Source organism: Oryzias latipes, chromosome 14 (genome assembly GCF_053564925.1).
Source record: "Oryzias latipes strain Hd-rR chromosome 14, Olatipes_Hd-rR_3.1".
NCBI classification, from domain to species: domain Eukaryota; kingdom Metazoa; phylum Chordata; class Actinopteri; order Beloniformes; family Adrianichthyidae; genus Oryzias; species Oryzias latipes.
In genome coordinates this window covers 14,511,291-14,529,031 of record NC_136250.1, presented here as the reverse complement: position 1 = coordinate 14,529,031, position 17,741 = coordinate 14,511,291, and the positions used below count along the sequence as shown (strand labels likewise).

The 17,741-nt window shown below is 41.4% G+C and overlaps 1 protein-coding gene across 9 annotated transcripts in view; it reads left to right on the top strand.

Moving 5' to 3' along the window:
* nrxn2a (neurexin 2a) overlaps positions 1–17,741 on the top strand; it is a 170,629-nt gene that overhangs the window by 58,606 nt on the left and 94,282 nt on the right. For all 9 annotated transcript variants that reach the window (XM_078930476.1, XM_011483510.4, XM_020708864.3 and 6 more), the window contains 4 exons: positions 383–544; positions 12,341–12,770; positions 15,375–15,758; positions 16,378–16,581. In XM_078930476.1, the coding sequence (XP_078786602.1) occupies positions 383–544; positions 12,341–12,770; positions 15,375–15,758; positions 16,378–16,581 (1,180 nt within the window). The remainder of the gene's footprint in view (positions 1–382; positions 545–12,340; positions 12,771–15,374; positions 15,759–16,377; positions 16,582–17,741) is intronic.

Sequence of the window (17,741 nt, the reverse complement as noted above, 5' to 3'; positions counted from 1 at the left end):
TGGCAACAGGCACATCTTTTTTTTTTTTTTTTTTTACCTCCACAGCCCTGCTCAGCTACACCGCTCCATCTCTGTGCCCGGATGACGTTGAAATGAGAATTATTTTTGATTTGTACGCTTTGTTTGGGAGTCTAAATATGGGCGGAAAGGAAATTTACGGCTTATTGACTCCACTGCTATCCCTGCTAATATATCAGAAACAGGGATCAGCTGAGATTAGTGAACCCTTCAAAGCTTTTCTTGTAATTGCTTCCAAGAGCCAACATTAAGGCAATGCTCAACTGTGAATCCTGAAAGGAAGCGTGAAATAATTAAGCCTCTGTTTGGCGTAAATGTCCTCACTGGTCTGGGATTTGTTTCCCTGTTCTGCCGACGTCTGCAGGTGACCATCCTGGTGGATGGGATTCTCACCACCACCGGCTACACTCAGGAGGACTACACCATGCTCGGCTCGGATGACCTCTTCTACATAGGGGGCAGCCTGAACACAGCCGACCTGCCAGGCTCTCCTGTCAGCAACAACTTCATGGGCTGTCTGAAGGATGTGAGTATAGCTTGACTCACTCACGCGGCTGGAAATATCGTCCGACCTTCCTCGAAAGGTCCTTTGACTGTGTGTCCAAAGTCCTGCTCGCGTTGGTATCGATTCTCCAGATGCAGGAGGAAGCTTTCAGCGAATAGGTGCTGCTGCAGAGCACACGTTCATAGATGTCTGCTGTAATCCCTTAAGAGAGCTTTGCTCTAATGTGCATAGCATGCATGCAGGGGCTCCGCGTGTTCGGTGCCGCCGTGCGGCCCTGAATCCACTTCTTCCACAGCATTTTCACTGCAGCTGTCACGTTGATTATCTTCAGAAAGCAGGACAACATCATCCACTTAGCATACAACGACGGAGAGACAAATCAATGATTATGGGTTAGTTTGAAATACATTAAATTGCATTTCATGAAAAAAAAAACAGGGAGAGCAGAGTAAGCTCTCAAACTTATTATTTTGTCATAATATATTGTTGATTTTGGAGATGCCAGAATCGCTGCTTTTTCAACAAACAAAGCATTTATTGCATTTCCCAGACATTTGAATAGGAATAGGTTGCTTTTATAATTGCTTATTAGCTGGCCTCATCCCCTGATCCCCATTAAATGCAGCTGCAGGGGATTCAGCAGCGCGCACCGACCACCAAGGACAGAGCAGGAACATCACATGCATTTAGTGTACACAACATACACACCGCAGAAAAATATGGTGGGAACAACCTGACCGAGCTGAATGTTGTTACCACAGCAGCAGGTTGGAGGAGAGCTAACAAGAAGCTTTATTATGTGTGGAAACAGGAGCTCAGCCGTTTATACAGACCGCTATGTGATCCTGTTTAAAGTAGTTCAATAATTGATTTTTGTTGGAGACTCGACTGGAGGTGCTGCGAGTAAGATACCTTTGTCTTTAGACATCTTCATTTTGAATGTGTATGTTCACAAGCTCTTATTTCTATTGCATGGTTTGTTTAAAATATCATGATGTGTGGTGCCATTTTTTTATTATTCCTCAACATGTTTTGTGGCCTTTTCCTAAATGCTCCAGTAATTAGAGGCTCCAGGCCCTGTGTCTGAATGATGCATGCTTTTTTATTTAACGCCACAACAGGTAATCACATTCATCTAGACGTGTACAGTAGGCTTTTTTCCTGTGACATGCCATACTAAAAAAAAATACCTACCAGTTTTAAGATGAAACATCACATTTTTTATCAGAATTGCTAACTAACGGTGTGGGTAGACTGTGACATCCCTTTTTTGAGTTTGGGTACACAGTTCTACTAAACCTGGGGATGATCTGTCCTTGAGATTTGGGAGACTCAGGTGTTTCAAGGTCATTCTATCAAAGGTTTCAAAGAGAACACCCTCTGGAGTTCCAAAACGCTCCGTGTAGATAAGAGTCATTTGTCTTAAGTGACGAAGGCCGCACGTGCGGCGACGGTTCCTCCGAGGCCTGTAACCACGCTCCGATTTGAGTGTGTATGAGCGAGGTGTTGAAAAAGTTCCTTTTTTTCTTTTTTAAAAGTCTTTTCCCCCTTGACTTTCAACCTGATAATATTGAGTGATAGAAATGTTTTGGTTGGGGATCTAGGGTATTATTGCTTTGGGTTTGCATCCCACCATTTTCCTAAAATGTTCCAAAAAATATCTGGGTTCAGGCTCTGTGTTTAAACATCGCGTGCTCTCCAGTAAATTCAACTAGATGAGCGGTTTTGTGTGTTCGGTGCACACAACTTTGACTTACAACAGATTTGACAACAACTTCACAACCTCATGGCACAACAGAGGAGACCTCTGTCTGGCCTTCCTGCTGTCAGTAAACAAGTGTGCCCTTACTGACCTTTTTAGAAGACTTTTGTAACCAACCTGCATCAAGACTTTAAAAAAAGGAGGCAAATATTTGTTTGAACAAAACAAATATGCAGAAATACTTGCCTTTCCTTTAAAAATATACAATTTAAGCCAATGGTCTGCGAAAATAGTTATTTGAAGCAAACTAACTATGCATTTCATCCCATGCATTGGTGGCTACTTCACATCACAACATAACAAGAGATTGAATGTCTGAAAGTCCTAGGTTGTGTCCGAATTCCTTCCCTACTCACTTTATAGTGCACTATATCCCTTGTGCTTTCTTATGATGTCCAGATGACCCCACCATTATATTGATGTGTTATCCCTACCATGACAAAGGTGGATAAAGGTGGAGAGGATTTCATGTAATCCATGGACACCAGTAAAGATCACAAATCATTGAAGAAAAAAGGTTCAGTAAACTGTCTTGTGGGGTCTAGATCAGTGGTTTTCAACCAGTGTGCCGCGGGACACTAGTGTGCCGTGGGAGATGGTCAGATGTACCGTCAGAAATAACCCTCTTTCACTGATCTAAAAAGATTTACCATCGCCAGCATATCAGCTCTGTGTTCATTTAGCTTCTGTTTTCGGAAAAGTCCCGCCCCTTCAACTGTCTCTGCCAATCATTCTTGGACCCCATTATACATTAAAGTCAATTAAAGTCTTCACTTCCTTGTTCCGATTCTGCTCATAAAGTCTCTCAGTTCCAACAAAAATAACAGCTTTAGTGGTTTCGTTTTCCACAGAATCCAGTGTCAGACCATGGAACAAACAAACAGAACAATGAACCTCAGAAAAGCGAGTCTGTCTGCGTTCGGCGGCTGTTTGCACTACATCTCCCATGATGCATTGGGTTAAAGTGACAGCATCTCAGCGCACAATGAGTCTTCCCTGTTAAACGTCTTGAAACCACAACGGACACACACCAAACCTTTTTTAAAATCTTGATGAAATCAGAGGTCAACAGGTTAGTTCTCCTTCAAGGTTTGTGTTTATTAACAGCCAAACATCCCAGAGTTTGTTCCAAGTCATCTTTCTAACTGAAACACTTTTCTAATAACGTCTGGATTATTTTATATGTTAAATTTAAGAAGAAGTAATAACAACATTTAAGAAACAGGATTAAGGTGAAGTGGCCAACAGACACTGTTAAACTATATTGAAACAATTAAAGCATCTAACAAAATATAAAACATTTTTGTTTTCAAGACTTCATCTTTGATTAAGACAAAAGAACAACTAATAAAGACTTCAACATGTTCACTTTTTGTGTAGCTACAGAAAATATAAGATAAAATAATGTTAGTTTTTTTGTGTAACATGTATTAAACATATTGTGATCATGTTGTTCGAAAATTACAGTTGCCTTTGCACCAATATTTAAAAAATAAATCACTACTTAGGGGGAGGGTAACTCCCCCTAAGTAGTGTAGGGTAACCAGATGATTGTGAGTATGTGTGCGTGAGTGCATGGGTAGGACGGACCTGGGGGCTGGCTCGCTGGGACCCTCTGGGGCTTTCCCTCCCCATCACAAAGAGGGGAGGGCACTGAGAGGGTTGGGGAGAGGGGCTCAGATTTTATGGCGGGGGGGGGGGGGGGTTGTAGTGTGTAGGGTTGTAGGGTTATGGGGGGTGGCTGTGGGTGCGTGGCGATCCCTGGGTTGCTTAGGTCGCGTGCCTGGGCTGGCTTGCAGAGACGGGGCGCCGGTCGGGTGGTGGCCGGCTCATGGGTTCCGGGGGCCCTGGCTTCGTCCCTGGCCTTTGTCTCGGTGTCCGGCGCCCGGTGGCCCCCATGGCTGCCGCCTGGTACGGCTAAGCGCTCCTGTCTTGTGGCCTGGGGGCCGGACACTGGGTTCGCTTGTGCCTCTGGGCATTGGGGGGGCCCCTGTAGGGGGGCCCTCTCTGTGCCTGGCTGGTGGGGTGGGCGGTCCCCTCCTCCCCCCCTCCCGGGCTGCCTGGGTCCGGATGCTGGGGGGGCTTCTGGCCTGGGGGGCTCTCCTCCCCTCTCCTGGTCTGGCTGGGTAGGATCTGGCTCCCCTTATGAACACACGGTTCACGTCGGCAGCATGCATGTATGTCCACCCCGACGTGCACGTGCACACTGCCACACTGCTCCCTGTCTGCTTCATCCCTCCTCCTTACCCACAGTGTATTGATGGACAGATTTTTTTCGCTCATCTTAGTGTCAGATTTTCACCTTTGATGTAACATTTGTCTTTCCAGCAGATCTGGTATAATTGTTACAGCTTAAAATAATAACTTATTCAAATCAGTGCTTATATCCCCCACCTTTTTACCTTTCTTCTCTTTACTCTCTTCCACCCTACCCTCACATTCTTCCCCTCTCCCTCCCCACACACACAATAAATGTAACAAATAAATAAAAAATAATACGACAAAAAGGGGTTTATACAGATCTACACTCTAGTTTCTCGAAGCTATATAACCTCTTTTTGTGATAGTAAAACCTGTCCAACACAAAAAGCCTTCAGCTCTAATCTGTTTGCTCAGCTGTTGGACAGAACAAGTTTAAAAAAAAATAATAATAATAATACACAAGTTTAGCATTAAGCTTAATACACAAGTTTAGCATTAAGCTTAATACACAAGTCTGGCATTTAGCTTAATACAGAAGGTTAATATTTAGCCTAATACACAAGTTTCACATTTAGCTGAATACACAAGATTAGCATTAAGCTTAAAACAGAAGTTTTGGCCTAACACACGTGTTTAGCATTTAGCCTAATACTCAAGTTTAACATTTAGCCCAATAAACAAGTTTAGCATTTAGCCTAATGCACAAGGTTAGCATTTAGCCTAATGCACGAGGTTAGCATTTAGCCAAATGCACAAGGTTAGCTTTTAGCCTAATGCAAAGGTTTAGCATTTAGCCTAATACTCAAGTTTAACATTTAGCCCAATACACAAGGTTAGCATTTAGCCTAATGCACTAGGTTAGCAGTTAACCTAATGCACAAGGTTAGCATTTAGCCTAATGCTCAAGTTTCACATTTAGCCTAATGCTCAAATTTAGCATTTAGCCTAATGCACAGGCATTGTTGGGTGTGTGTCTGTTAAGTCTTCTGCAGCGGACTGCTCTCGAGAAGAACGCACGCAGCTTGTAATGGAAATGAATACAATGGAAATGGATAATTAGAACGCAGTAAATTTGTCGTATTTCCTCGCGGGAAACTTCTGTTCTCGAATGAGGATGTGTTTCTGAAACAGCGCGCGCGTGTGTGTAAGCAGAGGGAGCGCGCCGCGTGCAGCGTAGAGGGAGTGAGAGCCGCACGCCGACAAGAGGGAGAGAAAGGCGCGGTGCAGGGAGTGAAGGAGAACATTAATAAAAAGTTCCCCCCAGAAACCCTTGAAGTCTGAACACAGGACTAGCAGAAAAGTAAATTATCAGCAAAGATGAATGTGTTTACTGTGTTTATTATAGTTCCAATCACGCACCATGTGCAGAACTTAAAAAAAAAAATAGTGCGGTGATGCGGTTATCGTCACACCCCTTGGCCCCGTTAGCCCAATAGGGACAAAACAGGTTTAGAAGATGAATTAATGAACTCACTGCGTTTACGGAACCATAATGCTTTCCAGAAAACCTGCACAAAAATAAATGTTTTACTTCTATGTTCCCATTTGTTATTACAGACTGTTGCTTAGCATTTTAAAGCACACGTGCAAATGTTGACGACTTTTGAGCTGCCAGTTCACATAATTGCCTTGTCCTCTGCATCCACCAAAAATAACAAAAAAGGGATGTGTTTTTTTTATTTTTTATGGTGAGAATTTATATTCCTCCATCAGTGCTGCCAAAGCTGCAACCTCCGCTCTGTGGGTGGTGAAGCTGGTGGTGGTTCAAACCTACTAGTGCTGTGCGTAGTCACCCGATATACAGTAGGCATGCGGGGGAAAGATATGGCGGGATAAAGTTGTGAGAATAGGTTGACAGCCCCATGGGTTCTGATCACAGAGTGGGAACTCTGGCAGATGCAGAGCTCATCATATGATGTCGCTCCTTTTGGGGAATCCAGCCAGGTTCCAAAATATGGAAATCCAGGCCAGAGGTTTTGACTCTGTTGACAATTGAGAAGAGTAGGCATGCTTGGAAACCAGACATAGGCCACAAACGCCGTATCTGACGCCAGGAGGCTACAAAAAAGTGAACGATGAGGAAAATATTTCTTGAGCAAGCAGCAGATCTATTTGGGAAGTCTTATTTTTTCTGAACGGGGGAGAGCGTGCTCAGTGACTAATGCGTTCAGACGTTACACGATAACAAATGTGAGCGCTGCTGGATGGGGGCCATTGGGTTCATCAGGTGCGGGAGAAATAATGGCCGCTTTCAGACGAGTGTCACGCCTGCAGCAGCAAAACCGCACAAGACAGATCTGCCTTTGAAGCTAAGACTATGCGCTGTGAGCTCACATGATGTCCTGCACCGCATCGCTCCCGTTCCTGTTCTTTAATGCCTCAGTGATTGCGCCTAATTTGGTTGCGGAGGTTGTTAGCGACAGAGAAGGTTCTTAATTCTCAAAGTGCTGTTATTCTTCACAGCTTGAGCATTGATGACAGAAATAATTTGTCAGTTGACTCTGGAGTTGCTTTATTCTTCTCTCTTGTATAATCCTTGTCACACACAGCAAGCGACTGAATCTGTGAAATAGGATTCCACTTCCTGTATTGTCCTTTGGCTTATATAATAGTTCTGTAGAGGTCACAGTGGTTTTTTGTGTGTGTGTTTTTTTTATAGCCATCTGCACATATTTCTTGTGTTGTTGGTTGGAACATGCTGCTCGGCTCTTTCATGACCATCTTGATCGACTTTCCCCCTTTTCAAACGGCATGTTGCACCAATTTGTGGACGGTCAGTTTCACCATCTGATTTGTCTGATAATTAGTCACAGGAAAGCGGCATAAAAGCGGGATATTGGCTCTGCTGCGAGTCCTCTGTTGCAGTGTGGTGCCGTCTCACCTCAGGCAGCTGCAGAGTGAAGTGGCAGATAACCGAGGGCTCGGGGTGACTTACAGCTGATACAAAACGAGACAAGCAAGGCTGTGTCCTGCTGCGCATATTGATGAAGCCAGAATCAAAGGAAGAAGAGGGAAAATAATAACACAAACACACACAGGAAGGGGGGAAAAGGGGGATTTTATCAGAGTGCTTTCACTTTAAACATTTTTTTTTTAGCCTGCTGTGAGTCATTATTTCTTTAAAACAATCTGTATTCCAGTCAATCTGAATTATCAAACCAATAGCGAGGGTTTTCAGAAAACACATTGCTTACTTAATGTTGACATGGTGGTAGATGCAAAACCTAGAATGTTTTACCTCCATTCATTCAGCACCAGCAGCTAAAGAAAGTTTATGTTGAGCAAAAAAGATCGACACGGTGAGAAATGCCATGTTCTCACAACTTCATATATTCTGGGATGTGAACTAAATTATTTCTCACCTGCTTGATAATACGAGTTAATGAGTTGAAATGGGAAAATGCTAATTGAACAAGAAATAGGTTGAAAGTGATACATATCTGTACTGAAAATCATTATAAAGCAAAGAGCAAAAGTTTACTCATTTTCTTTTTTCTCTTTCATACATTATATAAATTTATTTGCATTTTATTGAGGGAAATGCCGGTAAGTATTTGAACCCTCTTGCCGGGGTTTAGTACTTTGTGGCTAAACCCCTATTTGCAGGTCAAAAGTCAGATGTTTCTTGCAGTTGATGAGTTGATTTTTGAACATATCAGGAGGAATTCTGGTCCAGTCTTTTTTGAAAATGATTTCTAACGCATTAAGATTTAGTGGCTGTCTCTTGGCAACTCTGAGCTTCAGCTCTCCAAGGGTTTTCTATAAGCTTGAAGTCCAGAAGGTAGCTGGGCCACTCCATGACCTTGACATGCTTCTTCAGCCATTGCTGCTGCCTTGGCTGTTTGTTTTGGGGTCATGATCCTGTTGAAAGATCCACCCATTTTAAGTCTCCTGGTGGAGGGAAGGAGGTTCTCAATCAGAATTTGACAGTACATAGTTCCACTCAACCCCCCCGCTAATGTTCCCAATGGTTCGCCAATAATCCTCCACCTCCATGGTTAACAGTGGGTATGGTGTTCTAGGGGTCATAGTCACTGTCAGATTTCTTGGTGGTGTCAGGTGGGAACGTTTCTAAAATGTTGACCAAAATGTCTCCAAAGTCCTGCTTCGGGTGAGACTGGGTGCTGTATAATGAATCACAGGCACCCAAAAGTTCAAGTTTCTCTTCACATCTGAGTCGTTTTTATAAGACGAAATATTTGCTGAATGAAATTGTTAGAAACTGACCAGCTTTTCCCATGCCGGAGCAAAAAGTCTGATGTGAGTCACCATCTTAGATTAGCGTGTTGGCCTTTCAAATGACGTGGTTTAAAACCATAAATTACACAAAAGGATCCTAAAACAAGAACAGGACTATGTAGAGAACAATCCATTTCCACTAGTGTGCGGAAATAGTCTAAGGTCTTTATGTGACTCCTCACCTCATCTCATTTACCGGTGAGACATTTTATTTTATTTTTAATTTTTCTCCTACTCAAAATAGATGTGGTTTATGGCACTTCTTCCTTTTATTTACATCTAATCAGGGGCGGAGCTAAAGGGGGGCAGCAAAAAGCTTTGATCTTTTTATTAGTAATGGACGTCCACTCTGCCACCATATAAAATGGTCTAGCTTTGCCGCTGCATCTAATATTTGCTCATTAGTTCTTCTGCATTATAGTGAACCAGGGATCACTTGCAAAGAAAAAACGGAAACCGCTGTCTTCAGACGAATCCGTGTACCTCGTCTCTGGCTTGGGTCCTATCTCCTGCTCGTCTCGCGCCCCCAACCGTCCCCCAACTTTAACTGGATGAGGATCATTTGCTGGACTTTAAACATGTAGTTGTAAACATGTAGTTGTAGTGTTAGATAAGCTAATTCTCTTTAAGAGTTGTGGTACATCGCCTGTCCGTCCTTGGGGAGGATCCCTCCTTCATGTGGGCACCCCTGAGGTTTCTTCGTTTTTTCCGGATTCCGTTTTTTTTTTTGAGGGTTTTTCCTTCCTGCGAAGGGGTGTGTAAGGGCAGGGATGTCCAGTTTAGTTTAGTCTGTTTGGTTAAAGTTTAGCATTATCCAATTGAATTCTATACATTTATGATCCTTTTTGATTGTATGTTTACTTTACAATTACTGGTACGAAGCCCATTAATTAATGAATTTGGGCTATATAAATAAAATTGAATTGAAGTGAAGTGAATTGGTTCAACCCAGTGTTTTTTTGAGTGGCGTGGAACACTAGCGGTCCATGAGAGATTATGTGGTGTGTATTGAGAATGGAGGAAAATTAGCACTCTAGCCTCACACTGAGAAGGTGTTGGTTCAAATCCTGGCTGGGACCTTTTTATGTGTAGTTTGTGTTCTCCCGCTCAGGCTTCCTCCCACAGTCAGAGATTATAAGTTTACTTTAAATTGTCCTTAGGTGTGAATGTGAGTGTGTGGCTCTGCAGCAGATGCGTGACCTGTTCAGGGTGTACCCCGTCTTTATCCAACAGCGGTTGAGTTGTTCCCGGCAGTCCAACGACCCTAAAAGGGGGATGGATGATTTTTCCAGTTGGTGGTGTTCCTAGTTTCCATCAAGAAAAATGTGTAATTTGACTCAAAAAAAGGTTGAAAACAACAGATTTAGGCAACCCATAAATGCTGATGAGGGAGGGTTTGGGTTTTTGGCCTGATTTGAAGGCGTGATCTTCCAGTCTCAGAGCGAACAGGTGTCGCTTTAGAACACAGGTCTGAAATTCCAGGCCTCGAGGGCCAGAGTATTAAATGTTTTTTTTCCCACTAACCTGGCGTTGATGCTCCTTATTGGCTAAACACACCTGATCCAGATAATTAGCAGCAGATGAGGCAGGATTTCTTAAAAACCAGCAGGATGCCGGCCCTCGAGGCCTGGAGTCTGAGGCCCCTGCTATAGAAGAACATGAAAGCCATCAAATTCCGTGGAAATGCACAGACGTTAAAGGTTTACCTTTCAAAAGATTCATCCATTCATCCAGTATAATTGCTTTTTCTTTGAAATTTTAGCACCAAATTGAGACTAGTTGTTCTAAGCAAGCATCTTTTTTTTTCTTCAAATTTCTGTGACACCGGTAAATATTTCTTCCCTTTATTTGTTAAATATTTTTGATGAAGTGCTTTCCTTTTTTAATTTTTTTAATTTTTGGTAAACGTTGCGAATGGCTGTGGGTAGCAAAGCATCTGGTTTTTTGGGTTAATTCGATTTTCACCTCTCCATCTTCACTTTTGATTGCAAACGGCTGCAGCTTAGTGCCAGATAACTGGCCTCTAAAATCAACCCAGCATTGCTGAAGAAATGTTCATTTGTCATTAAAGTATGATGATGACTTAAAAAAAAAAGATTTGTTTCTGTGTTAATATTCATCAAGTTTACTTGTTTTAATAATAAATTGTGAGCATCACAAAAGATGGAAAAGATTGAAGCTCCATTTTTATCCACCCACTGTTTCTGCCTGCTTTGATCTTTGATTATTTTCCCATAGTTCCAACATCAAGACGAATGTGTTTTATTCTTCTCTACCAGTTATTCTTTCAGGACCTGTTATAGATGTTCACAGCTTTTTACACCTAAAAAAAACGTCTTCAGTCTACTGTACGTCTTGTTTTCTTGGGATGGTGTAATCATCATATGGAGGTGGCTGACAAACCTTTAAACAGACACAAAGCAGGAAGTAAAGATGTGGGAAAACAACGTGTGGTAGTTAAGGTTTGTTCAGCCTTCAAGAGACAAACCATCTCAGTGAGTCTAGACAGTTTATTCTACTGAGGGTGATTCAAATCTAATTAAAGTTTGACATTTCCAATTAGGACTGATCATAATACCTGTATTTGTAAAAATGGCCCAAAAAAGGGATCACTACATTACATTACAGGGTTTTTGGAGCCCTGTTAAACAAACAAATAAATAAGTAGTTTACTTTGGTTACACACAGTAAATTTCTCTTAAACAAATGAGATGTCTGCTACATTCAGATCTCAAAAGTGGAAGTGTTGAAAAACCTGGTTAGAATCCTAAAACAATCCAAATTCCAGATAAGTACCTGCTGACTTCAAGAAGCCAAAATCCCATAGGCTTTGCTGGATGAATAAACAGCTATAACTCCAGCATTCTTGCCCTGCTACCTTTTTTAATGAGTTATTGTTCATTTTTTTCACATGTTCTTGTTTTCTGTACGTTGTTCAAACTATAAACTGACCAATCAGATGTCTCCATAAAGCTATGGGGTCTTACATCGGACGTTTGAAATGTTGATTGATCGATTTTGGGTGGCCCACTTCCAACAAGCTCACTCGTGATTGGTGAGAGCAGTTGCCATAGAAACGTGGACTCAGACCGACTCAAACCAATCCCTGCTTACTGACGGCATCTGGCTCCATCATGGCAACTGAATTGACTTCATTTGGTTGGAGCCAGAAGTAAAGCATTTTTAGACCATGGGCGACATCATACTCACTCGGTCCAGTTCTCATATACAGTAAATGAAATGAACTAAAGCAGGGAGTGATGCAGCCGAAGCAGCTGGTAATAATGGAAACCAGAAAAGAAGTGCTCTTTTCTGGCAGCCAATAAGGATGAAGTAGGATTTCCTTTGTGTTGCTCCTCTTTTCTTTAAGTGTTTTTTCTAATTATTCATCAAGATCTTCTGAATCCTTAAAATAAAAGATGCAAGTTTGACACATTTGAATAAATTCACAAGTATATTTTCTATCTGACTGCAGGGTTGACTCGTGTTTTTTTAGTGTTTATTTTAGTTATGCTGTGACATATTGATTTGAATATTTATTTCTGACTCATATTCAGCTTTTACAGATAACAAATTGCCCCCTCCTTTTTTTTTAATTCCTCCCTATCTGCTAGGTAATCTACAAGAATAACGAGTTTAGACTGGAACTGTCACGGCTGGCTGAGCAGCGGGACCCCAAGATCAGTATCCATGGTGACCTGGTATTCAGCTGCGAGAACGTGGAAGCCCTGGAGCCGGTCACCTTCGACACCCCGTCCGCCTTCTTGACGTTGCCCAGGTGGAACACCAAGAAGACGGGGGCCATTTCTTTTGATTTCCGCACCAGCGAGCCCAGCGGCCTGCTGCTGTTCAGCCACGGCAGTCTGCACGGAGCGCAGCCCGACCGGAAGCCCCGCGCCGACTTCTTCGCCGTAGAGCTGCTGGATGGATTCCTCTACCTCGTCATGGACATGGGCTCGGGCAGCATCAAGGTCAAAGCCAGCGATAAGCGTCTGGATAATGGCGAGTGGTGCCATGTGGACTTCCAGAGGAAGGGGCGCAGCGGTGAGATCATTTGATGTGTTTCTGGAGGGGGGGGGGGCTCCGAGCTGTGAAATCACCGTATGCCAGTGTGGACACAGTGACAGCAGCAGACTCTCAAGGAAATATTCATGCATATTGGGTTTGAATTATTGTGGTATTTTTAGCTGCTATTATCCACAACTCCATATTAGGAAAAACACAAACTCTGTTTTCAGGTTTGCAATTTATGGAAGCGGATTGTATTCAACTTAAAACTCTTTTTTTTTGTAACGGCTGTTTGATGTTCAGTTTTTTTGTGCTTTTCATGCAGATGTTTTCTGCGATTTTTGTACTAATATTTTCAAAACTATAAGGAAACAACTACAAACTGGCTGAACCTCATCTGTTCATAAAAACTAAAAGGTGAGCTGCAATTACCGTATTTTCCCGACTATAAGTCGCTCCGGAGTATAAGTCGCATTTTGACAGGAAATTTATTTGACAAAATCTGAGACCAAGAACTAATAACTTGCACAACTTCATATGACACAATCATAGCAGACTGTTTATCTCATAATTTCACAGTAATTCTTTCTCATACTTATTTATTTATTCCTTTCATGAAGCATCATTGGCCAACTAATACTCGGTTTTCATCCTGTATTTGTAGAATGTAGTCTTTTTATTGCATTTCTGAATCTATGAAATATTTGGAAAATAGAATATTATGTTTTTAGCCTTCAAGATCTCATTGTAAAAAAAGTTTGCTGATTCTCTGAGTCACTTAACATACTCTTAACACTTAACATACCTCATACATCAAATTGACCCAGGAACATCATCTCTGTTCCTCACAAATGAACATAACAGGAGGGTTAACAATGTATTTATTTCAATTTATTTCTAATATAAGTCGCTGCGGAGTATAAGTCGCACCCCTTGCCAAACTATGAAAAAAAGGGCAACTTATAGTCCGGAAAATACGGTAAAAGGTTGAAAAGCCACAATATCTCCGTGTCAAAGACTCGTCAAAGTCCGTTTGGTTTTTGTGTTCGTCATGATATCGCCACACCAACTTACAGGACGCTCACGTTGTGGCTGTGGACAACTTTGTGACAAACAGTTTGATTCTTTTTAGAATTTTGTAAGGCTATTTTGTTGTCGGAGATTTTTATTTATTATTTATTTATTTTGTTATTTCAGTCAGACAACTTTTGCAGTAAAGAGGATTTATTCCATATTTCTTTTAGCGTGCCATGAGGTTCCGTTCAGATACATAAAACAAAGATTTCCATAGAAAACTTTGAGTATTAAACTAGCCCTAACGGAGCTCACAGGTGGAAGCGGGGGAGGAGGGTGGGGTGACGAACGCAGAGCTCGTGGAAATGGAAGAAGATGATTGGACCGCTCACCTGGACTTAATTAAGATGCTGAACAGGTGAGTTGATTAGACTGAACTGCCAGCAGGGAGGAGTAACCAGGAAAACGCGCTTCTAAATGATTTTTGAGAATTCTTTTTTTTTCGAGAACTGTTTTTAATGATTTTCAAGATTTTTTATTTTAAGATTCTTTTTTTTCCAAGATAGTTTTTATGATTTGTTTATCGAGGTATTTTGAAAATAGATAGCATTTCAATATAATTATTTTCTATTATTTTTGTTTTTTTGTTATTTTTTTTTTCATTTTTGATTTTCAAAATCATTTTTTAATGATTTTTCAGATTAAAAAAAACATTTTTAAATGGTTGTCTAGGTAATTTTTGTGCTGTTTTTTGAGAATTGGACATAATTTTTTTCATTGTTCTAGACGTTTCTTTTCCTTTTTTTGACCTAATCTTTTCTGGACTTCAACAGTCCTAGAGTGAGGAGGTGAGGACGCGTCTACAACTTGCATTAATCCAACATGCTGGTTCACTGTAGGAAAAAGAGTGATGACATTGAGGATTTCTGTAGAGTTACTTTTAACAATAATGAGAACTTTTGATGTTTTTTTGAATTTTTATGGTGGAGGGTTGCTGGACTGTTTTCATGTACTTTATCAAGTACATGTACTGCCTGCCTCTGCAGCTTCAGCATCAACATCAAGGCAAAGCTCAGAACAGACAGATCCTATTTACAACTCGGTCTGTAACACATTTTCTGTATCACAGAAAAACCTAAAAAAATAAACAGTTCATAATGGACAATATCAGGAAAACGTCCCCAACATTTTGCTGTGAAACTGATAAAGGAAGTAAGAAGAACAAAACAGATTCTCGAGGAGCACGTAAACAAAACAGACCATGTCTATGACACGGACACTTTGTGGCTTTTTAACTTTTGATTTCAGGTCATCTTCATGAGCAGATGAGGTTAGTGATGATTTCTTTTTGTTTCGTTTTATTGAATACAATACGCTTTCATAGCACTTCATTCATAAATGACTAAATTAGCCCAGGAGTAAGGTTTTTACCACTTTGTAATTCTATTTTCTAACAATATAAAGGCTTTCTGCTGCTTTCAAATAAAAGCGATTTATATTTATATTTCTGTCCTTCTTGTTTTGTGATTTGACCAACAAACGTTTAAAATCTGTGTTAAGCTTGTAGTTTTACGTGAAGAACATTCTCCTTTTCTACTGTTCATAAGTCGAATGCTTTCCTGGCAGGTTTCATCTCTGTGAACAGCCAGAACATCCCCTTCACCGCCAACGAAGGCAGCGAGATCCTGGACCTGGACGGAGACATGTTCCTCGGGGGCTTACCGGAGGAGCGCCAGTCGCTCATCCTGCCCCCTGAGGTGTGGACGGCGTCCCTCGGGCTCGGCTTCGTGGGCTGCGTCCGGGACCTCTTCATCGACGGGCAGAGCCGCAACCTGTGGAGGCTGGCGGAGGTCCAGATCGCAGCGGGCGTCAGCAGCTTCTGCACCAAGGAGACCCACGTGAGGTGCAGCCGGGACACATGTGCCAACGGAGGACACTGCAGGGAGGGCTGGAACCGACACATTTGCGACTGCAGTGGCACCGGCTATCTAGGTCCCAGCTGTGGGAAGGGTAAGCATTTCCAGAAGGGGATGCTTTTAACACACTTTGGATGGTATTTTATTTATCAACCCAGGTGTAAAAAGTAAAAGCGCAGGCAGAGAAAAATCATCAAATATAATCCTCCGGCATCACAAACACATATTTACTCAAATCCTCTCAACTTGCAATACTGTAATTCTGTCTGTCTTCAGCCTGAAATAGAACTGGGATCCATTCAATGCAATGCCATATTTTCCCACACCAATGATTCATTAATGAATTGTTCATATTATGAGGTTTTCCGTTGCCATAGGGGTTTCATCAGACACGTCATGGTACAGAGGGATTGTGCCTGAATCAGTCCACATTCAGCATGCAGATTGTTTTCTCACTCAGAGGCCAGATTACATACATCTATTGGCAGGATGTGGTGAAAATCCTAAAATGTAATTAATGCTTCCTCTGTGGGTTTTTTTTGTTGTTCTTATGTGCTGAGTCTTTTCTGCCATCTGCTGCCGCAGAAGGAAATTGCAGTCTGATATAAAGCCACATTTGAAGCAACAATTATCAAAAAAAAAACAAAATTTCTTTTGTAGTTTTTTTTGTTTTGTTTTTTTTGTTTTAATTGTCACGTTCTGGAATTCCACAGAGGCTACCACCGTGGGCTACGACGGCAGCATGTATCTGAAGGTGGGGCTGCCGAGGACGATGCACACGGAGGCGGAGGACGTGTCGCTGCGCTTCATGTCTCAGAGAGCCTTCGGGCTGCTGTTGGCCACCACGTCCCAGCAGTCAGCAGACACCCTGCGCGTGGAGCTGGATGCAGGCAGAGTGAAGCTCACTGTGAACCTGGGTAAAGCACACACACACGCAAACACACACACACACACACCCTCCTGTCTGAGCCTCTTTCACACCATCTTCATGCACAAGAACTACAGTTGCTTAAAAAATACGCTTTTAACTCCTGCAGGATGCAGATATTGTAATAAATTCAAAAGGGAAAACAGAAATAATACAAAAATATTCAGCTTTTAAACAGTAGATGTCCCTGGTTCTCAAATTCGCAGCTAGAATCAGTTTTCTCAGAGGGATTTTTTCAGTCGAGGACAAATGTGCTTGTTCCGAAATATAGGAAACAATAAATAAAATCAGAAAAGCACCAGAATCTTTAAATGAACTCCCTGAAAACCAAACATGTGTCCACATGTGGTGTTTGGACACCTAGACCGTGTTTTTTTGTGCAGATAAATAGGTTATATTTCTATTAAAGCACATCAAAGACAGAGGGAACCTGCAATAATCACACTATTGAAAAATGTCATTTGTGATGTCAGCTGTGACATCACAGAAAGACTCAGGAAATTTCTGTGGCTGTCAGAAATGTTATTTCCACAAATGCTAAAAGATGACTGAACATACATAGAGATAGTATCGTAAACAACAAAACTTATATTAATGTCAACAGGTATTACTCCTGTTAATATTCGTTTGGTTTTCAATTAATCTAATCCTTATCTTTAGATTAATCCTTAAGTAACTATTATTTTTGAATATTATTTGGCTTTAAAATGATGGCAAACAGATTGAATTAATGATGAATCACAAAAACATCTTCACATTTGAACCTTATTTCCACTTTTTGTTTTAAATATAACAGACCCGTCATCCTTTTATACTTTCTATTTAGTACGGCTTAACATTTGCCCTTAAAGGGAGTTTTATTTGAAAAAAATGACCCTTGTTATTTGAAAACTCCATTAAACTTGTGGCTCTTTAGTAGTGCAGATTGAACGTGTCTATTAACAGCAATCATATTAATAAGTAAGAAATTATATATATCTAGATAAAGCAACAAGTGAACATTTGTGGGAACTTTGCCAATTTTCATATTTTCCCACAGTATGGGAAAAGAACCTCAATCGAAGTTTTGTTGACGTCAGGAAGAAGCCATTATCTTATAATTAAAAAAAAAACACCTTTTTAGAACAAGCTACAAATTTATACTCCTCC